Source organism: Xenopus laevis, chromosome 9_10S (assembly GCF_017654675.1).
Source record: "Xenopus laevis strain J_2021 chromosome 9_10S, Xenopus_laevis_v10.1, whole genome shotgun sequence".
Classification (NCBI taxonomy): domain Eukaryota; kingdom Metazoa; phylum Chordata; class Amphibia; order Anura; family Pipidae; genus Xenopus; species Xenopus laevis.
In genome coordinates this window covers 3,432,927-3,457,576 of record NC_054388.1, presented here as the reverse complement: position 1 = coordinate 3,457,576, position 24,650 = coordinate 3,432,927, and the positions used below count along the sequence as shown (strand labels likewise).

Sequence of the window (24,650 nt, the reverse complement as noted above, 5' to 3'; positions counted from 1 at the left end):
CCTCTTGCATTTCCAGCAGTAAATATCGATGTTGAGGTAGGCATCAAAGAGAACCTTCAGATCACAAATGCCTCGTGTATCACACCTCTAACATAAACACATGCAACCACGCAACAACTGGGATTATGTTTTGGAAAAAATGGTTCAAATATATATTCTGGTTTTGTAGATATATCCAAGAACGTGATACTTGGGTCCATATCTGGTACCTAATAAGCACACACTTGTCTTGTAGAGTCAACGCTCTTGAATTTAGTTTTTTTGACGTGGCCGTACATCTCAAGCAAGGGACAATATTTTCCATTTATGCTTATTCCCTTGGTTCCTCAATCAAGGTTATTATGTTCTTCAGAGTGGAGGAGTTTCCAAACATGACCTGGGGCCTCCATATCATCATCCAATCATCAAATTCCAGAAAAGAATATATATTAGGCTTGATATAGCCCTCTTCTATTCAAGAATACCCACTAACTGTCTAATTTGTTCCTGCTTTTAGCTAAGTCCTAGACCTCTTGCAATCTGAACACTGGGACAGTCTCAATAAATATAATAAATTAATATATACTGTATATACATGGATGACAATGTGCCCCCTGTTGTAAAATATAATGATATTCTATATAAAGGTGAAAGGCTGAGTTCTTTTATATTCCCTACAGAACCGCAAGAGCTTGCATCTGAAGGCCTAACATATTTTCCACATTAGAAGAAACAGCTTGGCTTTTATTCTACCAAGAACCCGTAAGTGGAAGGTTTTATTAGATCCTGCCGTATATTTAAATGTGGCTTAAATATATGGAATAATATCGGAACCCACTGAATGTTTATTCATATGATTATCCCTCGCTGACAATCTATGGCTTGTGCCAGGTTATCAGTTGCCAGGCAACCCCTGACGATGGAATCTTAGCCGTATTCTCTGCTCAAGTGACGCCGCATTCAGCACATTTTATTTTTATCATTGGAAAGAGAGCCTTTTATATATGAAATGGTGGCCGCCTTAAATATAAACCCTGTGGTCATTAAATATATATTGCAGCTAGTACCACACAATCTGCTATTTAATCATGATCTTCATGCTTGCCAGAATTTATTTGTAAAATATGCTCAGAATTTTCCTGCAAAATGCAAGTTGTCTAATGCAATGAAATTCTATGGCTATAGTGCCAAACCAATCAGGAATTAGCTTTTATATTTCTAGCCTAAGGGAGGGCAGGCATGGCTGCAGGGGCAATAGGGGCTGGGCAATATTGAGGATTTGGCGTTTTTTTTTGTTTCGTTTCATGGATATTCAAAAGGGTGGGCCATGGGTTCCAAAAAACATCCTTAGTTTTCCCATACTTGGTGGTGAACTCACCAGTAGGGATGCACCGAATCCAGGATTCGGTTCAGGATTCGGCCTTTTTCAGCAGGATTCGGCCAAATCCTTCTGCCCGGCCGAACCAAATCCTAATTTGCATATGCAAATTAGGGGCGGGAAGTGAAATTGCGTGACTTTTTGTCACAAAACAAGAAAGTAAAAAATGTTTAGGATTCGGTATTTGGCTGAATCTTTTGCAAAGGATTCGGGGTTCGGCCGAATCCAAAATAGTGGATTCGGTGCATCCCTACTCACCAGAAACCAAGGTTGGCAGCAGAGGAACCAGCAACCATTTTTTGAAGGAAGGGTATGTGCAATAAAAAAAAAGGCAACTTGCCATTTGGGCACAGCGTTCATGCTGGGTAGCTCAGCAGCTGCACTTTTTGACCATTATCTATTCTCAACCTTCCAGTGGCAGATGTTCTGCCTACTAGCTCTGCCAGACAGGAGATAATGGTGTGATGGGACCTCAAGGGAGGGTTTGCCTTGGGTGTTGAAGGACCTTGGTCCAGTGGTGGCATAAATCATAAGAATTGACTTAAACCACTGGTGACCAATAAACCACTGGTGACCAATCTAAAAGGCTTGCTCTAGAACAATACTGTCCAAGTTTCTACATACAGAGGACCACATATAAACTATATTGAAAGGATGATGTTACACAAAGATATTTAAGGAGAATTTTGCCATGAAAATAAGTAGTTCCGCAAGTCATTACTTAATTATGTGCCTTAATTGCATCTTCCTATAGATTACATAGTAGCTGAGGTCACCACTCTGGTTCCTTTTCTACCCCATGGGTTCATCATGTAAATGCATTTTTTCTTATACCGCCTGAGGTCCCATATCTAGGCTGGGGCACCTAGAAGAAGTGATGGAAGCCAGCTGTGGTCATGTTCTGGGGCTAGATGTTCAATTCAGCAGAAGCTTGGGATGTGTGGTACATGGATGAAGTCCCTCCAGCTTGTAGCATCTACATAGGCAGCCATAGCATGGTTTACTGCTCCAAGTTTACACTTCCCACACCGCCCAGTGTCTTCATTTTCAAGAGTAAGAAAGGGTGAGTGGTGGAGATTCCTCTGATCAATTCCATTAGCTCTGCATGGTGAGGTGAACTCTAGGAATAGGGGGGGGGTAGATGCACCACCTTGTGGCCATCCATGGTCCATTGCACTTGCACAACTACAAGTACAAAGAATAAATGCAGTTGACATAATACTGAAACTTGATAACAAACAACGCATGGGTGCCAAGACTAGAATATGTTTCATTTATAATTTTCAGGCCTTCAGCCCCTTATATAATTGTAGGACATCAGAATATTAGGGGTGTTTGGTAAAAAAAAAACAAATCAAGCTCTTTATTCCATTCTCTCTGCCTGGGCTTTCAAACGTCAAACCTGATTCAGAAAATTGCAGTAGAATTGTTAAAGCGCGGTGCGATGAGGAGCGCGGAGACGTTGGCGTTGCTGTAATTTGCCGCTTTTGTAAATGATAAATCCTCAAGGACTTTGTTGTAACTGAATGGGGAGAAAAAAGGTAAATTTTATTACAAATGTGGATCCGGGGATTTTTTTTCTTTCCTGTTTTTTATCAAACGCCTTGATAAAAATAATCATCTCAGCCGTTTATTGTCTCTCTCTCTCTCTCTCTCTCTCTCTCTCTCTCTCTCTCTCTCATACTTTATACAGTATATATGTGCCAAAGAAACAACATGGAGCGGGCACTTTGCTCACTGGACTTGGTCACTTACCATCCAAGAGTCTCCTGGGAAAGCTGGTCGTTCCCTTGGCTGAAGGGAGCCTGGAAAGCTTGTTAGACAGGCTGATCTCCATCAGAAGTCTTGGGGCCCTGTACAACCAGAGTAGTGGACTTTTTATAAGGACCAATGGCCAAACTGATGTCTTCTGTGCAGTGGAAGGTAGGGCCCTGCTTCAAAAAACCCCAAACTGCAAATTGCTGGACCCCCTAACCCTCATGGACGTCCATTGTGATTGACAGAGGATGATATACAGGCTACACGGGAGTTGGCGGCTCTTTCCCAGCATTTCTTACCTTGTCATTGTCCCTGCGTTGCTATGGGGACGGACACGGTGCAACAAGAAGATGAATGAAGGAACAGCAGTTTAATATCATTTGGTGAGCTGCAGGGAGTGTCAAGCCTTGGGTGATGACATTTACAAGGGAGGGAGATGGTGAAATAACTGGGAATTTTTGCATTAGGAGAAAACCAACTGGCATTCTACTTTATCAGTTCCGTAAAACCGACACATTCATGCGCTTAATTCCCACACAATTGGTCTGTTCCAAGCCCTCAATTACAGATGGAGCAGTGGTCTAAAAGGATATGATGCCCTGTGCCTTTATGCAGAATAATTCTATATATATAAGTGCAATGTTTCCATGACTTCATTACATTATGAAATAGGGGGAGATCAGAGAGTCAAGATATTTGACAGGGGTCCAGAGGAAGCAAGGCGGAGCTACCCACCACAGGGGTGGGGCTTGGGTGTCTAAGGGCAGAATTAAAGGAGAAGGGAAGCTACCAAGGCAGTTTATGGCCAATAGATGAGCCACAACAGTGCAAGCTAGAACACCATTTTTAATCTTTAGAATGCTTTACCATACCTGAGTTAACAGCTCTAAACACTGTCTCTGTTTGTTTAGGATAGCAGCTGCCATATTAGCTTGCTGTGACATCACTTCCTGCCTGAGTCTCTCCCTGCTCACTCATAGCTCTGGGCTCCGATTACAGCAGGGAGGGGGAGAGGAACAAACTGAGCATGCTCAAGTCCTAGCCCTGGAGGTTTAAGCTGAAAACAGTTAGTCTGATACAGAAGCCCATGAGTACACAATAGAAGGAAAGAAATGTGCTGTTTCTTTTGACAGAGGACTCAGAGCAGCATTACTTTGAGGGGTTACTGGTGTATTTATATAGACCTTTCTGATAAAGATTACTTACTTTTAACCTTTCCTTCTCCTTTAAGGCCATACAGGTGTAGGGGGCCTCCTGGAAATCTCTTGTCCCATTCCCTCAGTCTCAGTAAATACCCTCCTCATATGTATGAAATTACAGGTAGGGGACCAGAATGGGATCTTTCCGTAATTTGGATCTCCATGCATTAAATCTACTGAAAAATAATCTGAACATGGAACACGTTGATTAATGAAATCTTTGGATCGAGTACAAGCGACATTTATTATTATAGAGAAAAAAAGGAAATCAATTGTTAAAAATCTGAATTATAATAAAGTTTATGGGAGAGACGACCTTTCTGTAATTCGGAGCTTTCCGGATAATGAATCCTATGCCTGTGCTTTAGTCAACAACGTGTGTCCAAGCTTTTTTTTCCCAATATCTACACTTAAGGGACAAAGATCTTTTTTCTGTTGGGTGCAAGGCAAATCTAGTCGGCTCACAACATTTTGAAATAAAGCCTTTGGTTTGGATTCAGAAATGTTAGGGTATAAAATGTATCGGGGTATTAAAGTGGGGTGACGTTAAAGGGCCGGAGTCATTGCACCCCATGACGCCTTTTATAAGGGAAATATAAGGTATAACATGTCTAGACTATTCCTTGTTCAGCTTTAGTTCTCCTCTAATAAATGTCTATCATTGCCCTATGGCTACTGGGGGGTCCCCGGCCCCAATGATAAGCACCTATGTAATAATAAATGTTTATGTTAAGTATAGGGGGGCCCTAAAATAAATTTGCAATAACTTGTAGTTTCTCTCTGACTGTGCTACTTGCAGTATATTAATAGAACAGATGAGTCGGTATAGTCAATAGAAAATCAATGACATTCATGATATAGGGGCGCATGTTACGAGCCCGGTGGAGCTTACAATCTAATCCTAACTGCTGCAGCAGGTTAATCTGGAGAGGGGTGTGCCTTAATTATCTGCATATTTCTGCTTCTATTATTGAGGACTAATGATGAAGCTCATCCGAAGGCCGAAGCAAAGCTCCCCCCTAGTGGCCGAATTGGGGTGACAAAAGGAATTAATGTGCGAGAATGGGATTCAGGTGTCAACTGTTCAAGCGTCCGTCCACTGTGCTGAGCCAAGGGGTGTTTTTATTAGGACTTGCCCCAAATTCCAGAAAATATTGTGCAGAAATACAAACTCGAGTAAAAAATAAATTACATTTTCCCAACGTTACAGTAATGTCTGAGCAGCATTGGGAAGAGCAGGTGGAGCAGCAAAGGGGACATCCAGGACACATTTTAGGCTTGGGGGAACCCAGAAATAGAAATATTATTCTTTTATGTAAGGGCCTTGGTGTTGCTTGTGGTTAAGGGCCCAGAACATGATAACAAGGGCCACTCTCACACCTGGACTCACAAGGAAATATTCCACTGGCCCGGCACCTACAAAGGGTCCAATGTGCTGGTCACTGGCTAACCATTTAGTCTTATGGGCTGTTGCCAAAACCATTGACCTGGGGTTTTCTGGATAGGGGATCTTTCCATAACTTGGCCCTCCTTACTTTAAGTCTACTAAAGAGTGATTTTAATATTAATATCAACCCAATGCGATTGTTCTGTTTCCAAGAAGGAATTATATTTTCGCTGGGATACAAGGTGCCCTTTAAGAAAATCAGGAAAAAGGGAATTTGAATTATTTTATTAAAATTATTATTATTTTTAGTAAAATGGAGTCTATGGGAGATGGCCTTCCTGTAATTTGGAGCTTTCTGGATAAAGGGTTTTCCAGATAACAGATCCCCATACCGCTACTATGTTTTATGTCAAGCAGGCGTATGTACCCTGTACGATTTGGGGTAAATCTGGGCGGAGGAGGGTAATAACACCAAGTGAACATCCTTTTGGGATAAACCTGTTTATTGTATTGATATCACAAGGTGCAGGTTGTATATATTATAAATAAAAGCTCTGGCTTCTCAGTCACTTGCATTACCCAGTTTCATACACTAGATGGCAGTCATTAATTATTAACCAAAGGGGACACATTTATTCCAGTATTTTGGGCTGTATTCTACAGACATCAGGACAGAGACACAATAAAAGTTATTTTTTAATAATTGTTTTATTTATAAAGCAGCCTCTTGCCTTAAACCTCAGCTACAGGGATCCTGTTCTGCCTATTCCAGTTGGAGGAAATACATTTTTCTTCAAAAGGAAAGTGTACGTAGTCTCTATCTATATGCACTTGGGTTGGGTTTTGGCCTTTAAGAACAATAATATAGTCAATAGTCTTTCCCTCATTATGTTGCAGTTTAATGGTTCATGGATCTCAGCTGCACAGGAGGAGATACAATGAACTGTCTGCAATAAGCCTTTCTTGGCCCCTACTACTTCTTTGTGTAACCCCAAAAATATCAGTGTGAATCCTCCTTGTCTCACAGGTACCTCTTATATGTGTAACCCCAAAAGTATCAGATTTAATCCTCTAGAAAGCCATTTAGTCTTATTGGACTCACATGCACCACATGTATGTGTAACCCCAAAAATATCAGGTTTAATCCTCCAGGAGCCATTGGATCTCCTTATACTCACATGCCCCTCATATATGTATGTGTAACCCAAAAAATACCAGAATCAATCCTCCAGGAGCTATTAGGTCTCCTTGTACTCACATGCCCCTCATATATTTGTTACCCCAAAAATATCAAGATTAATCCTTTAGGAGCCATGTAGCTTCCTTATGCTCACATGCCCCTCATATACGTATGTGTAACCCCAAAAGTATCAGATTTAATCCTCTAGTAAAGCCATACAGTCCTGTTGAACACATGCACCACATGTATGTGTAACCCCAAAAATATCAGGTTTAATCCTCCAGAAACCCTTGGATCTCCTTGTACTCACATGCCCCTTATATTTGTGTAACCCAAAAATATCAAGATTAATCCTCCAGGAGCCATGCAGCTTCCTTATACTCACATGCCTCTCATATATGTATGTGTAACCCAAAAATATCAGGATCAATCCTCCAGGAGCCATTGGGTCTCTTTGTACTCACATGCCCCTCATAAATGTGTAACCCCAAAAATATCAAGATGAATCCTCCAGGAGCCATGCAGCCTCCTTATACTTACATGGCCCTCATATACTGTATGTATGTGTAACCCCAAAAATATCAGGCTCAATCCTCCAGGAGCTTCAGTCACTTTGACCTCACACACACCTGATAGATAGATATATATGTGTGTGTGCGGAACCCCAAAAATATTAAGATGAATCTTCCAGGAGCCATTCGTTCTCATTGTGGTGTATTTTAGAAGCTCTTAACCACACACTGTACATTCAGTGGAAGTACGGCATAATCTTTTATTCCCGTTGCTAATTGCATTGCTAATTAGTCTATGTTGCACCCACATTTCCAGAACCATTTAACCCCCAAATAAGTTCCCTTTTTATATGACAAATCAGGTTCATCTTCTACAAAGTTAGTGGGGCCAGTGCTAATTTGTTAAATGGATTTTCTCCTCACTCTGCTGCTCTTCCGGTAGCGTTGACTGCCCGGGGAGAAGGTACTTGCAGGAGAGGAGAAACCAGTGTTGTCCCTTGTACTGAGTGAAATTTCATCTATTTTAAAAGATATGGAGTTATAGTACACAGGGTTCGTGTGACAGATCAGCGTCTCATGGTGCGATATTGCTGGGCTGTCGCAGAAATGAGATCTGTAGCACATACAGGTGCAGAAGGACCCAGCTCTTGAGGGTGGGTTGGAAGCTCTGGGCCGATCCCTGTCTGAGTCTTCCTGCATGAGAGGAATAAGGTTAATCTGGCTTGTCCTGTCCCCCAGTGGAAGGAAAATGGAGCTCCGGCTTCTGCTTATCAGACTCGACTGCAGGTGTATGTTGTTCTGAGCTCTCCTTAAAGAAGCTCTTTCCTCTGCGTCACGTCGCTCATCTTCAGAATTCATGGTCAAAAAACGGAGAACAACCAAGTTCAGGAAAGCCCCGATGACAGTCAAGCCCACCAGTATGTACATAAAACTAAATGCCACGTAAGGTGGTTTCTTCTGCAGGGCTTCGTTTTTCTGCAGGGCTACAAAGTCACCAAAACCTATGGTGGTGAGAGTGATGAAGCAGTAGTAATAGGAGTGGAAGAAGGTCCAACCTTCAAAGTACGAGAAAGCTGCTGCCCCGATGCCCAGCGTTCCGATGCAAGACAGAAAGCCAACCAAAACCATATTTTCCATCGACACCTCGGTTTTTCTCATGTGGAAACATCTCTTCAGTTTTTTTAAGAGGAACCTGACAAAGGTGTTCATCCGCTCTCCCAAACTCTGGAACATGACCAAGGTAAGAGGAATCCCGAGCACCGCATAGAACATGCAGAACACTTTCCCGGCGTCAGTCCCTGGAGCGGCATGGCCATAACCTGAGACAGAAAGGGTAAGAGATTGAGTTGAAAAATACCCTGTGCAGATAATATATATAGCATTTATGAACCGTGAAAGAGGTTTATTAAGTAACATCAAGCTCAATATTTGGAACCCATGGCTATCCCACTAACATTAAACCCAGCAATCCCTGAAGGAATTAGACGTATTTGGAGAGTAACTGTGAAGTCAGAATTATCCTTGAACCTATATCATAGACACTGACACTGTAGAGCAGTGGTTTTAACAATTTTAGCTCACCCTGTATTTGGGGGGCCCCTTCGTTTAAAACAGGTTTACAGACTTATGAAAATATTGCCAGTCGGCCATAGTTACAATAACAACTAGGATAGTAAACTGACCTTCACGCTAGGCTTACAGGTATGTCTAGAAGAGCAAATAGGCCTTTCTCCCCTAGTTTTTTCTTTGTTGCTCCTCAAGCTGAGCAGCCCCAGTCATTGAATCCAGATGCCCAAAGGGGGCTGCCCCCATGGTGTCAAAACCACTGCTGTAAAGTGTGATAATACAACACATTTGTACCTATACCTGTATGGATGGCTTGAACAACAGAGCTGCTGCTTTATAACCCACCACAACTGGCATTGTGGGTAGTCCACTGGCTGCATTTATGAGCTATGGGCAACTTCCAATCAATGTGAATGGATATCACCACTAACACCAAGGGGCTGGTTTGAATTCCAAAGTTTTGCATCATTAAAAAAAAAACAATGGCATCATAAAAAACAAGTTGATGGACCTGACTGACTTTGTAATAGATTCTACACAGATTTCCTTTTGATCCATGCAGTGCCGAATGTTGTCCAGCAGCAGGACAAGATCATAGGGTTGTGGTTATGTTTTAAGATAGACAGGTGAGAACATTGGATTTAGGTTATTTTCCACGCCTCGGCTGAAGGTCAAGAGGTCTTTCTCTTCTAACTCCATTCTTGCTTAATTGTAAGAACTCCCATAATGCACCAACAACAGCCGATACCCTTGTGGGACATCCCATAAATACAGTCCAGAACCCCTGACACTGCAGCCACATTAATAAGTGTACATGCTGCATGATATGGCTTGTGTTTCCTAGCCAACGCTGGAGCTCTCACAGCCCAACACAAGCAACGGAGCTTTTTATAAACCTAGAAAAAATGTGCTAGATATCTGCTTATTTATAGATGCTACCAAAAGCCTCCGAAAATAATTTCCCTTTTCACTTCATGCCATCTGCAGAGAGGAAAAGAAAAATATGCCAAAAAATGACTGTAAATTACAAGGATTAGGACCAGTGGCAGCCGGCTGTCAGGTTAAATATTTGGCGCATTTATTTATATACTGAAATATGCCCAGATGTATTGATTGAGGTGGTCCCTAAATACTACTGACAATGAGAGAGACTGATCGGTCTAATAAATAAGGGAATCAAATCTAATCCTGTATTCAGTGCCGGATGAAGAGAAATCCTCATGATGGATGCCATCTCAGGTTTATCACCAACTGGGGGTGGATTTATTATTCAAGAAAACAAATGTGAAAGAGATAAATTACAAGAATGCAAAGAGAAAAAGCTCAATTTGGCCTACTGTGTGCTGGACCAAATCAAGCTGATCCAATCGCTGGTCCTAAAACCAATGATTGGATCATACCTTGGGACCGATGCAGAACCCTTGGAAGAGGACCACATTAATAACTCTATGCAGACCCCTTGGAGGAGGACCACAGCAGTGACCCTATGCAGACCCCTTGGAAGAGGACCACATTAATGAACCAATGCAGACCCCTTGGAAGAGGACCACATCAGTGACCCTATGCAGACCCCTTGGAAGAGGACCATATCAGTGACCCTATGCAGACCCCTTGGAAGAGGACCACATTAATGACCCTATGCAGACCCCTTGGAAGAGGACCACATTAATGACCCTATGCAGACCCCTTGGAAGAGGACCACATTAATGACCCTATGCAGACCCCTTGGAAAAGGACCACATTAATGACCCTATGCAGACCCCTTGGAAAAAGACCACATTAATGACCCTATGTAGACCCCTTGGAAGAGGATGACCCAAGTCACCTGGTGGGATTTTCAGACCTGCCTAATAGATATATGGCTAATTTTTGATGGTGGAAGTGCCATACACAGGCAAATAAGCTGTAAGGGCAAAATCAGCCATGTAAACCTGGTCTTTATCTGTCAGCACCCTGACTGGCCAAGATTATCATCTTAACCAATCAGGCTGCTAAAGAGTCACACTTGTCCCTTCCCAAGACCATGTAGAGCAAACCTAGGCTGGTGGGGTATTGGAATTAATGAGGCTCAGGAACAGAATCAACTTGATTGGGAGGGCTGGTATTAGTTTCAGCTAGGCAACTGTCATGCCTCTATACTGCATTCCTATAAAGGGCAAATAGCAAGAATGCCAATAATGGCACATATTTTTGGTGCTATTTACACATAAGCAAGGCGGTGGAGATGGGTGACTGAACCTTTCCCTCATATCTACATGAGCTGATTGCTTCCAGCAGGATTTGCTCAGTGCCTTTTTCAGAAGATTGCCTGGAATGATGTGTGCAGATCAGAGAGAATGTGAGAATTACTGCATGCCTACCAATACATTTCCTTAGGCGAAATACATGTGGCCAATTATGAGTGGAGTGCGGAGATAATAATGGCACTTTCGGCTCAAAGTCCCTCTCCTTTATGGAAGCAGCAAGAATCCTACACTGAGATAGGATAATATACAACATAAAGCTCTGCAATTTATCCATTTGTATAACCCATAGTAACCATACAAGAAAGATACAGAGCACACAACTGTATGTACAATGCCGAGGTGCCTATATTTCTTCCTACACTCACTAGACTCCACAACCTACAGCTATAGACTGGGTGGCACAAGTACAGTCACCATATAGTGTCCCCTCTTTACATTCTTAAGACTATTCCTCCAAGGTTTTGGGTATTGGGGGCACCTTAGAAGATTAGCTGTTGGGCGGGGTTAGTGCTAGATCAATCAAACTGTTTTTTTTGGGGGGGCCAGATATGACCCTCCTACTTTTTGTTTCACTTACATAGAACCCATAACTGCTTACACTGGTTTCAATCATAAGAGAAGAAGTTTGTTTACCCTACTATATAAATATATATCTAAAACAATGTGTATGCAGTCTCCTTTTGAATAACATTCCCCCACTATATTCAGCAGGGCTGGAACTGGGGTTGGGCAAGAGGGACATGTGCCAAGGCAAAGGTGGGGTGCTAGGCACATACGTCTTCTGCTTGTCTACCCCTAGTTCAGGTTTCTGTAAGGCTGAGGGAATAGCAGCATTTGTGTCTGGTGGTGATGGGCAGAATTGGGGGACAAATCCCCTTCTCATGATTTGCAAACCCCCATGCTTGTCACCTTGCTGTGGAGAAGGCAACCAAGGGAAGGTTTTAGACTCAGGTGCCCTTGCTATTTATTGTGGAAATTACGTTGAGCCCTATATGTCATTCACCAGGCTTGAGCATCTCAACCAAGATGTCAGCTAAACGTATGTCTGGGTCTTGTTGTCTCTTGGGAAAGATCTGCTCATGTAAACAAATTGGGCTAAGTGGTTTTGTGAAAAACTCAGGAAAAAAGACGGCACTTCTGAAAGTTGGGATTTATTGGGGTTCCTGCAAGTAAACCTTGCAGGAACCCCAATAAATCCCAACTTTCAGAAGTGCCGTCTTTTTTCCTGAGTTTTTCGTTGAATTCACAGTGGGGACACTGTTGGACTGTGCACCTGAATCGAGGGGGGGAACGGTGAGCAGTGCGATCCTTATCTCTTTTTCTACTAAGTGGTTTTGTGGACATAAATATCTGATTTTAAGTGCAAGGGTCAGCCAATGGCGCTGAGCACATGGATAAAATTACCGAGGGGGAAGTATGAGTTTTGCTTTTATCTGCCAGTTACTGAAAATGCAAAAGCCGAGAAGCTTTTTAGATAAACCGCTGCTGGATCAGGTACATTTGGTCCTCAAGAAATTGTACTACTAAATATAAATAAGCTGCAGTGGGTTATTCATTATTAAATACGTGTCTTTTTGAAAACAAGAGACGGTGAAATGGTCTTATCCTACACAACAAATTGTCCAATACTCTGCTTGCCTTGCGCCCCAAAATATTCCTACTGACTGCCAAGCAAATACCTCAACCATTGCAAAGGTACCAGGATACCTGCTGAGCTCCCCAAAGCAGTCACCTGGGGAACAATAGCCCATAGATAATGTAAATCATTAATAAGTCTTGTTACCTTAGTATTGTATAAGATTTTTTTAGAGAAATAGCAGAAATTGTAATGTGAAAACATGGTTAATATAATCCTCATCCAGATGGATTCCGTGATTATTTATTGCTGGAAAACAGAGGGAAGAGGATGACTTATGGGTTTAAAGCTAATAATGGGCTGCTTTGTGCCTGAGATGGTAATTATACTGTAGAAAGGAGAACAGAGCTGCTACTGTAAATGAAAAGTAATGTTCGAAGTCACCCAGGAGTTCCATGTCCACTACCAGTTCTATAGTGGTGATGAAGGATCAAGATACAGAAAATGGTGATGAAGGATCAAGATACAGGGAATGGCGATGAAGGATCAAGATACAGGGAAGGAATAAGGTTTATGTAAGACCTCCATCTACATTGGGCATTGGCCATTGTGTCATTGTCCTTAGGATGGGAAGCTGTTATTGGAAGAAGGAGTCATGGATCTGAAGCTCTGAAGCCTTGCAAGGGACCATTTAAGACCTGCTATGGTCATTCAGTATCTGTGTCAAACTGTTCGATCTATGCATTCTGGGCCAGCTGATAAAAAGAATGTTCTACTAGGCTTTGTCACTACCAGAAAAGAATCCACTTTCTCCTCCTAGTTTGGAGCCCACATCTTTTCCAGCAGGGTTGCTTTGCTAGATCTCTAGAGCTCATTCTGAAATTTTAGAATGGATTATACTACTGATCCCCAATCAGTGGCTCATGAGCAACAACGACTTTCTTCGTGGCCTCAACACAGATTCCCTGTTTGAAGGCAAGTTTTGGAGACATTTTAACACACCGAAGTGCCAAACAGAGCTTCCTACAGGTTTGCAGCCCACATGGCCATTCACATAGCTTATTTAGCAATATCCAGAAACTTTTGTCATGGTTGTGTGGTTGTTTTTTTACATTTGAGTGTGGCTCAATAGTAAAGGTGGGGACTAGTGATGTGTGGGTGAAGAAAAACTCAACGACCTGCACCCTAACCCCAAAATGTTGCTATCGTAGGACTCATGCCCAACTTGTACGTGCATCTTCTCATGCTATTTTTGCTTGTGCCTCTGGTTCCAAGACAGGTGTGGTGGAAGAGTTTAGTTCCATAGTCTGACCTGTACCCAACCCGAACCCACAATGGGTGCCAAATTTCAACATGAACCCACCCAACCAGTGTTCAACCCTCAGGTCACCAAGGCATTCAGCCTGCAGGGTCTTTTGGACCCTGCAATTAAAGCCACAGAAGGCAACCAGTGAGACTATGAGCAACGTTCCTACTGTATGTGCCCCAGTCCTGTGTCCTGTATTATTAAGCAGAATGCTGGAATAACCAAGACCCCTCTTACATGTAGAACTGAACAAACACTTCCAGCTCTGGTCTCCCAGCCAAAAAAAAAACGTATTTAGAAATATTTACCTTTTGGGTTACAAAACCATCTATCATTAAAGCTCCACAGGCAAACACATCCCCTTAATGCTAAACTTAGACTTAGACTTTCCGTATACGCAAGTGGAAGATTACATTGTCCGTCCTCTTATGCATTAATGTCTGACAGATGGTGCAGCATATGGGATCCAAAAATGTTCACCTGCCTCTGTTTGCAAAGCCCGGTGATTGTCCCAGAGAGACGGAGGGAGTAATCTTTGCTTCAACAACTGAACAGATAAGATGCACTTGGCACGTCTTGTTTGCTTTATTAACACGAGACTCTGACCAACCTTATTTTTCCATTGGGGGCAGGATTAGCCGCAGAGTCAGCGTTTCTTTTCTACAGAAAAAATTTACATTTTAGGAAATTCTTACTACTATAGAAGGTCCACATTGTCCAGATTTCCCCATAGTCTTATACAGGTATGGGACCTATTATCCAGAAGACTCAGGACCTGGGGTTTTCTGTATAATGGATCTGTAATTTGAATATTCATACCTAAAATCTACTAGAAAATCATATAAACATGAAATAAACCCAATAGGCTGGTTTTGGTTCCAATAAGGATTAATTATATCTTAGTTGGGATCAAGTACAAGCGACTGTTTTATTATTACACAGAAAAAGGAAATACTTTTTTAAATTTTGGATAAAATAGAGTCTATGGGAGACAGCCTTTCTGTAATTCTGAGCTTTCTGGATAACGGGTTTCAGGTTAACAGATCCCATACCTGTCAACCATAGTCTTGTGAAATTGATATGTGGCCCTATATGGCAACTTTGGTCAAATGTTCTACATTAACAGTTATTTTCATAACTGAGACCATCGAGGCTTTGGACGATAGTCTCAGTCTCCCTTACCCGAGAGTTGCTGCTTTTCAGAGAGCCTGCAGCCTAGTATTAGAAGTCTAAAACTGCTTTTATCTCATAAGATGAAGGCAAAATGCTCATATAAGAATTTATATCAATTCATTTTTGAAGGTTTAGATACATTTTAAATTCCTTTGATGAGGAACAACAGCCCCTAGTATGTGGATAATTAAGTCCCCACTGCTTATATTTTACTTTGTGTGAGTTTGTGTTGAACAAGGTGAATGGAGAGCCCTACTTTTTACTAACAAATCCTACAATGAGTTGCCTCTTTCACTGAGCAAAGTCTTATTCGTAGGTTTAAAAAAATCTCTTTGGTCAAGTAATGGTGCTCAGTCGTAAACCAGAAACTTCATTTGGCAAATGTATCTCTATATATCTCAATATATCTTCATGCAATATTTGTTCTTGTCCAATTTTGTTTAAGAGCGCTTGTGCCAATATTGAGTTTTGTTGTCTTATTCGGGGACAGAATTCAGAATCCATAACTCCATATTGATCCAGCACAATGGTGCAGAGATGTGGATGTTCCTTTCCATCCCTCTTCTCTTCCTTCATTCTTCTCAAACCAGGGAGCTGTTTATTTGCTGCTGGAGGTTACCAGTCAAGTCCATCACAAAAAAACAAAGACAATAAAATGTTGTGAGTCAGTGTGCCGAGGCGCCACGTCTGAAGATTGATCTGCACTGTAACTTCATTTTCTTTGACTTGGACACATACAGAAGTCATTATTCTCGGTGACCTCTCCACACAGCAAGAGATTAACTGGGGAGAGGGACTACTTTATGGAGCATCATTGCCGAGTCACTTGGAGGTTACACCATGTACAGAGAGAAAGCAATAAAACTGGCCCCATAAAGAGGCTTTGTGTGTCTGGGGACCAGCAGAGAGAGAGAGAGATTGACCAGATAATGAAAAACAAAATTAGGACTGGGATTGGTGTTATTCGTTCAAGTAACCCAACTATATCTTAAAGCACCACCAAAGCATTTGAAATAACAGGTACTCATCCCAAAAGACACCATAATTGTCCTTGTTGAAATATCTACACTACACACTTTAATCCTAAATGGCCTTCAGGTTGCGCCCCAACTAGTTCTCTGACCCTCACTGGCTGGAGACCAAACAAACATGATTGGGGTCAGAACCTGAGATTTGGTGAAAAAAAAGATGGATTCCTGTTTTTGTGTTGATCCTCATCAACCAGACAGTACGGTTTTGGTGTAAAGCCTTCAGTAACAACCAAAACGTAATGGTGTACATAATGTTTGACCACCATTGGGGTTTCCTCTATATATAAGAGTTCTTCTTCAACGCTCCACCCAGGAGGAACTCGAGAATAAAGCTGATGATGCATGGAGTCAATAAAAATGGGTGCAAAGTTAGCCAGTTTGGACAATTCTTGACCAGTAAATTGACATGACGGCTCTGGGTCCAATTTTAGAAACCGCCACGTTTGCTATACAGGTATGGGACCTATTATCCAGACCTGGGGCTTTCGGGATAACTGATCTTTCTGTAATTTGGATCGTCATACCTTAAATCTAAAAGTAAATGATGTAAACATTAAATAAAGCCAATAGGCTGGTTTTGCCTCCAATAAGGATTAATTATATCTTAATTGGGATCAAGTACAACCTACTGTTTTGTTATTACAGAGAAAAAGGAAATAATGTTTTAAAATTTGGATTATCGGGATAAAATAGAGTCTATGGGAGACAGCCTTTCTGTATTTTGGAACTTATGGATCTCATACCTACCATACCGTACTATGGTTCTTATTGTTTTGTTGACTTGGTCATAGGCTGGAACTTGATGTAGAAAAATATATCTCAATTCTGCGACAATCGCAATTGTTTTCCATAGGGGCCTGGAGAGCAAGCCCCTGAGTACAGACCCAGCCCCTGAATACAGAGCCAGCCCCTGCATACAGAGCCAGCCCCTGAGTACAGAGCCAGCCCCTGAGTACAGAGCCAGCCCCTGAGTACAAAGCCAGCCCTTGAGTACAGAGCCAGCCCCTGAGTAAAGAGCCAGCCCCTGAGTACAAAGCCAGCCCCTGAGTACAGAGCCAGCCCCTGAGTACAAAGCCAGCCCATGGGTACAGAGCCAGCCCCTGAGTACAAGCCAGCCCCTGGGTACAGAGCCAGCCCCTGAGGACCAAGCCTGCCTATATATTTGATGTTGCTCAGCGCCTCCTGGTAAATACTGATATGTACATAATGGCAAGTAAATTCAAATTCTGCTGTACATTTTCAGCACAAATATTCTGAATGCCAAGACTTTGTTCAATGGTTTTCAGACATTTATCCTAAAACGGATAGACCCCTGTCCCTCGGGCTTGAGATGACATTAGCATTTTAATATAATCCAGTCCAGGAATATCTATTGGATTGCTGGAAATGCTCCTGAGAAGAGGTTTGCAGAGATACAGTAATTGCTACATAGTGTCAGAGGGCAGACGCATGAAATATAAATGGAAAGGCTGAGATGCCACCTTCCCTCCCTGATAGGCTTCTGTTCTGCACTGGGAATCCCGACAGCAGGGAGGGGAGAAGTTACGGTTCAGCACTCACCTATAGTGGTAATGACTGTGATTGCAAAGTAAAACGATCCGGCGAATTTCCACTGCTTGCCGGCGCGGTGAGGCTCCGACTGCAGAACCACACGTTCAATCTCTCGATAGTCCTCGTCGGTGAAACCGTATTTATTTTTCAGGTTCGCCCTCTTCTCCTCCAAAATCCTCTTCCTGGAGATCTCGGACTCCGACTCGAGAGCGTCGAACACAGCGGCTCCCACCAGCAGATAGGAGAACATGCAGAGAATGAGAGACAGGGTCCTTATGTTCTGCTTCTTCATCGTGTGCAGCAATTGGGCTAAACTGGACTTCAACATCAACCTGGGGGTGCGGGAATCTCTCTCCCTTAGAATCTGTGACCAGGCGAAGTTTGCACGGAGCCTATTGGACGCGTCTCAGCTCATGTCTGGAAACACAAAGGAAAGGGCAGGTCAAACTGTGTCTATCTGAACTACAACTCTCAGGGTTTTAACACAGTGGAGACCAATATTCTGTATACAGCTGCTTATAGCCTGGCTGGTGCAATGAAACATTTGCTGGAATTCTAGGTTATTGGTTAGAACTTTTTTTTTATTTCTAGGGTCGGCATTTTCTCTTTCAGGGAATGTAAGTCATGAAATAATATTTGTCCATAGAGTTGCCTTGTGCATGGAGCTGCTGTACAATCCCCAGTATAGAGCAGGCCTATTTGCACCTATTTAGTCTTGTCCTCTCTCCCTAAATAACTGTATTGACCATACTGTCCATATACTGGGGGAGAACAGATCCATATGAGCCTTGTTTATTAGCAATGGGGCAATTAGTTTCTTAGCTGTAACCATTAGCAACCAATTTGACATTTGTTCTCGTTATTTTAACTGCGCTTGACAGCTCACAGCTAATTGTTGATTGGTTGCTACGGGTTACAGCAGTGGAGCAAATTTACACCTATGTTGATTACTCAAGGCGACGTTTGGGGCACAACTGCCTCCTGCACATTAACAGACAGGGGCAGATTACAATAGGGCATCATTTTTTTTTTTGACAATCATGGGATTTGGTTCTGCAGCTCTGGTTGCTAGGGATGCTCTTTCCCTGGCAACCAGGCAGTGGTTTGAACTACAGGCTGGAAAATGATTAGGGGAGGGTTGAATCTGCTTTCTGTTTGCTGGGGCTTGATCCGCTCTCGGCAACCAGGCGGTATTTTAAATTTCAGATTAGAGAGAAACGAAAATGACAAAACGAACCAATTGCAAATTGCCTCCGACCGGAAATATCTACATATTAATAAATGTTTCAAGGGTCCGTCTGTTGCTGTCCGTCATCCCCTCCCCTGGCTCCTCCTGCTCACTAACCCTTGCCAACGTTTCAACCAACCCATGGGTCTTTTGTCTTTTCATCTTCCCTTTGTCCTGGAATGCCGGCTCACCCTCCCATCACTAAAATAATAATGGAGCCCCAGTGTGTTAAAGGTATGTCACTGAGGGCCCCTATTAATCTTGTGGGGCCCCCATACTAGAAAGACAGCAGGGCCCTCCCCCTAGGTGGTCCCAATTACTTTCCCCACTGGCCATCTGACTTTCCTGGGTTGTGAACCCCACCAGGTAATATGGGGCCTCAATGTTAAAAAAAATGCTTTTGCAGATGTGGTTCCTCCACTAATCCACTTAGGGCGCACTCCATAGTTGTGTTCCTTGGGGGTCTGGAGAGCTCAGTCCCTAAGTACAGTTCCCAGTGTCAGCCCCCGAGCACATTGCCACCCCCTTAATACAGTGCCAGCCCCTGAACACAGTGCCAGCCCCTGAACACAGTGCCAGCCCCCAGCTAAGGTGCCACCCCAAAGCACAGTGCCAGCCTCCAAGTACAGTTCCAGCCCCCGAGCACAATGCCACACCAGCTACAATGCCATCCCCGAGTACAGTGCCAGCCCCCGAGCACAATGCCACACCCAGCTACAATGCCATCCCCCCGAGTACAGTGCCAGCCCTCGAGTACAATGCCATCCCCCGAGTACAATGCCAGCCCCCGAGTACAATGCCAGCCCCTGAGTACAGTGCCAGCCCCCAAGTACAATGCCACACCCAGCTACAATGCCAGCCCCTGAGTACAGTGCCAGCCCCTGAGGTTGAAGCCTCCCTATATATCAATGTTGCACAATGTCTCCTTATGTTTAGGAATAATGACACCCAGAGAGTGATGTATATAAATATATTCACAAGAATCACAAGAATACATTACACATTCAAACTCTGCTGTACATATTCATCACCAATGTGCGGAATGTTTAATATAGTTTCTGAAATAAATCCAATTAGAATCCAACCGGCTGTATGGGCCCCCCCTCCCTCCCTTCCTTGGGCTTCAGACGGGTTTTTCTATAATCCCGCCTGGGAATATATTTGGATTAGTAGAAAACTATTTACAAAAGGTTCGGCAGAATTACTGACACACAGTCTGAAGGCAGATATAAGATATATAATTGGGTAGTTACCGCAATCCCTTCCCTCCCTGGTTCCTTTTTATACGACATGGGAATTCCGGGAACAGCAGAGAGAGGAGAAGTTACAGTTCAGCACTTACCTCTAGTCCTAATCACTGTCATTCTAACGTAAAACATTCCTTTTCTGCTGCTCCCCTGCACTGTGAGGTTCCGACTGCAGAATCACTTGCTCCATCTCTCTATAGTCCTCATTAGTCTGATGCCCCCATGCTCCAGCTGTACTGAGAACTGACCATTGGCCAAACTGCCGGTCGCTACCAATATGCAGGCGTGGGGGGGAGTGATCCATATGAGAACAGATCCACATGAGCCTTGTTTATTAGCAATGGGGCAATTTGCTCCTTAGTAACCATTAGCAACCAATTTGACATTTGCTCTCGTTATTTTAACTGCGCTTGACAGCACACGGCTAATTGTTGATTGGTTGCTACGGGTTACAGCAGTGGAGCAAATTTACATTAACATACGGGGCAAAATTCAACTGAATTTCGTTTTTTCTATGTGTTTTTTTTTTTAACCATGTTAAGTTCTGCAGCTCTGGTTGCTAGGGATGCACTTTCCATAGCAACCAGACAGACTGGAAAATGATTAGGAGAGAGGGGTGAATCTGCTTCCTGTTTGCTGCCCGATGACAGATCTCAGAGTTTTAAATTAAAAAGAGAGAGAAAAAGTTGTATAACTCACCTCTGTATTAATAAAATCAGGGTCTCCACCCCCAGCCATTCATTTCTGCACTTTTATAAATAGAATACAGACACGTGAGGTCCGTGCGACCCCACTTCATGGTTTGAAAATTAGTGCCGATAATAACTCTGCCTTTTTGGTATAATAATATAAGACATGGTTCCAGTATTGTATATTAGGGAGCCTCCGGAATAAAAAAAAAACATTCTCTTGACCTCCAGGAGAATATTTGCATTATTTTTCCTGCACTGCTGGTTCAGACTATTGAAACAATTTAGCAGAATTGCCTCTTCTCGAGCCGAGACAGGTCTGTTAATCAGCCGGCTCCTGCTACTTTGTTTCATGGGTAAGAACCAGCAGTGCGGAGAATAGCAAGGGACCCACAGATAAAGGGGTGGATTATGTGGGGGGCTGTAGAGGAACCTTCACTGGGGCACAGGGAGTTACTGGGAAAACACTGGGGTGTCTGGAGGAAAGTGTATTAAGTAGTGATGGGCGAATTTGGGCGTTTCGTCAACGTTTTTTGATGCTGGCAGAAAATTTCCAACGCCAGCTTCAATTTCGACGCTGGCTTTAATTAAACCAACGCCCATTGACTTTAATGCACGTCAAATGTCACCGGCGTTGGAATTGTCTCCCTTGCATCAATTTTGACGCCCGCGAATTAATGCTGGCGTCAAAATTCACGTCTCACAAATTTGGACGCCCGTGAATTAATACTGGCGTCAAAATTCATGTCTCACCAATTTGGACGCCCGTGAATTAATACTGGCGTCAAAATTCATGTCTCACCAATTTGGACGCCCACGAATTAATGCTGGCGTCAAAATTCACGTCTCGCTAATTTTTCCGCCCATTTCCAGAGTTTCGCTGGAAATTCGCAGATTTCATGGCGAAGTGAAACGGCACAAATTCGCCCATCACTGGTATTAAGGGGGACTATTTGGTGGATTGTGGGATATTGAGGAGAAGTTGGGAGGACTTGGACAGGTTAGTATATCAGTTGGGGTGATGGGAGTTGTAGTTTAACAAGGGATGGGTCTAAGCCTGATATATAACGTATATAAAGTATATAAAAGCTTTCTTACCTTTCTCCTGTGTAGGCTGCAGGGAAGTAACACTGGCTGCTCCCGACTAAAGCTTTGCTCCTTCTCTCTAGTGGCTCCGGCTGTGTGGGGGCCCCAGGCATCACTCAAATAAACATGAATAAAATATTGTTTTTTTTCTTACATCCCAATCTCAAGGCCAACTGGGAGGTTATAGAAGGAAAAGGCACAGACGTGTAGACACACGGGGAGTTCCTGACGTTTGACTGATTGAATCCAAAGCCCCCAGGGAGGGTCCCGAGCAGCGACAGGTGGAGCCAGGGGCCAATAACGTTCCACCAATTCATTCGGCGGCACCAGGAGAACTGACCAGCGGATACACAATGGTTTTCTCTTCCATCCTATGGACTAACAGCTGTTGCTGAATTCTAACCTTGTTTAATAAGAGCGACTCCACATCGCACCCTACTGGTCAAACGCAGGATTTCTTTCAGTTATTCCTTTACTGAGATAAAGATACTTCTTCCCCCATATGTTGTACATCAGATACTTAGGGGCAGATTTGGGGAGACAAGGCCTGTTTCATTCTCCTGAAAGACCAATTTCATTTTAAATTTGGGGTGAACCTGTATTTGGTTGTTGTCAGTGATTGTTCATTTAGAAGTTGCCTTAGTGACTGACTGTACAATGAGTGTGAGCTCACGGGGCCCCTCTGGACACTACAACCGGCTATAGTGCATTTCATTCTGGAAATTAACCCTAGGACTTATTTGCTTTTGGCCAGTAACCTATGGCAACCAATCAAATGTTTCCTTTCATTGGGTAGAAAGAAGTAAATTGCTGATTTGTCCGTATCATTTATTGCCCAGGTGCAGATTTGCCCAGTGTTCATAAATGAGCCCCCCTGTGGCAAACTGACTGCAGAGCTTGCACTCGCCTGCCAATAATGTCCTGTGATTAAAGGAAACAGGGGATGTTAATGATTAATTAACTCATAGGGGCAAATTTACTAAAGGGCGAAGTGACTAACGCGGGCGGAAATTGGCCAGCGTGACGTCATTTCAAAACTTCGCCAATTTACTAACGGTCGCTGGCGTAACTTCGCTAGCGAAGGAGATAGACTCTATCGGTAATTCGCTCCCTAATGCCAGGCGAAGTTGCGCTCTGGCGAATGGACGTAACTACGCAAGTTCACGAAGATACGGATTTTACTGAACGTTACCTCTTGCGCCAGACTTGCCTTCTCCACCTCAGACCAGGCGAAGTGCAATAGAGTCGATTTCCTCAAAAAATAGTTGAACATTTTTCTAAGTCCCAAAAAATACTGGCTACTTTTCCTTTTTCAGGGTGATAGACTGAAAAATAGCGTAAATTTTTTTTGGGGTACCCGGCTTCCCCCCTACATTTCCTAACATATGGCACATAAACTATACAGTGGGCTCATGTGTAGGGCAATATAACAACTTTATTTTATTAAGGTTCCCTGGGCTTGTGTAGTTTAATGTATTTGCTGCAACATATACGTCCATTCAACTTTAACTTCCCGCTGTATGCAAATTAGCCAATGATATCGCAACTTCGCTTCGCTTGGTGCAGTAACACTAGCTCACCTTCGCCAGCGTTCAGCGCCCTGGACGCAATTTCGGATTTTAGTGAATTAGCGTTGTCCTGGCGAATCTACGCCTGCCAAAGTGTTGCGCCGTGAGCGAAAGCCGTTGCTGGCGAATTTTTGGAGGTTACTGAATTTGCCCGTTAGTCTGTTAAAGGTACTCACATAATAAGCCATACCTCCCAACATTTTGGAAACAGAGGGGCAAAAAGTTTTTGTGAGCGTAGCCCGGCGAAATTCTTCTTGACTACGCCCATTTTGTGGCCACACCCCCTAATTACCATGTCCATTTATAAAATTTGGCAGGTTATGAAAGTTTGAACACATTTCTATGGCTTTTATGTGTTATTACAGTTTTGCTAATGATGGTGAATTGCCCTTTAAGCTGTGAATCAGTTCTTATCTTATCTAAAACTGCTACAAAAGTATCTTAGGCATGTATTCTGGGCTCTCTGCCAAGAGCCAATTAAGTTAGAAACTTTGTATCTGTTTTCTGGCTGTTCAGTGCAGCGGATCAAAGAGAAACTGGGGACATTTCAGTACAAATCAGGGACTGCGGGTTGAGCTGTCAAAAGAGGGACTGTCCCTCTCAAAACAGGACAGTTGGGAAGTATGAATAAGCACGTTTTAGTTGGTTTACTTTGCCTTTTATGACTATTTTTTTTAAAATTGGATTTTTCTTCTGCTTTGTGTGCCGTGAGCAGGCCCGGACTGGCTACTTGTTTGTTCGGGTAATTGCCCGATGGGCCGCTCTCTAGTGAAATATAAATGGGCTACTGCCATTCACTCTCAGTTTACAGAAGGTAAAAGCTCAGCTTAGATGATTGTTTACCTTTTTATTTCTTTGCTGCTTATTTATGGGTTTTTATGCTGCTTCCTATGAGTTTTCCTTTAGGCCTATACAGTAAATATGCACGTATTGTTTACTAACCACCATTTTCTAGTTCCAAAATTTCTAGTACGTGTTTTTACATACCTC

General features: G+C 43.0%; 1 protein-coding gene across 2 annotated transcripts; it reads right to left on the bottom strand.

Moving 5' to 3' along the window:
* Window positions 1–6,127: 6,127 nt before the first annotated feature.
* On the bottom strand, window positions 6,128–22,211 carry kcnk15.S (potassium channel, two pore domain subfamily K, member 15 S homeolog). 2 transcript variants are annotated; one of them, XM_041578842.1, is made up of 3 exons: window positions 22,105–22,211; window positions 17,852–18,259; window positions 6,128–8,712 (listed from the first exon to the last, which is right to left on the bottom strand). In XM_041578842.1, exons 2-3 carry the CDS (start codon window positions 18,168–18,170, stop codon window positions 7,796–7,798), a joined length of 1,236 nt encoding a protein of 411 aa, XP_041434776.1. In that variant the 5' UTR covers window positions 18,171–18,259; window positions 22,105–22,211; the 3' UTR covers window positions 6,128–7,795. The 2 variants fall into 2 exon arrangements, with proteins under 2 accessions (XP_041434776.1, XP_018093525.1); XM_018238036.2 differs by lacking the exon at window positions 22,105–22,211 and adding an exon at window positions 20,413–20,911.
* Window positions 22,212–24,650: the final 2,439 nt, after the last annotated feature.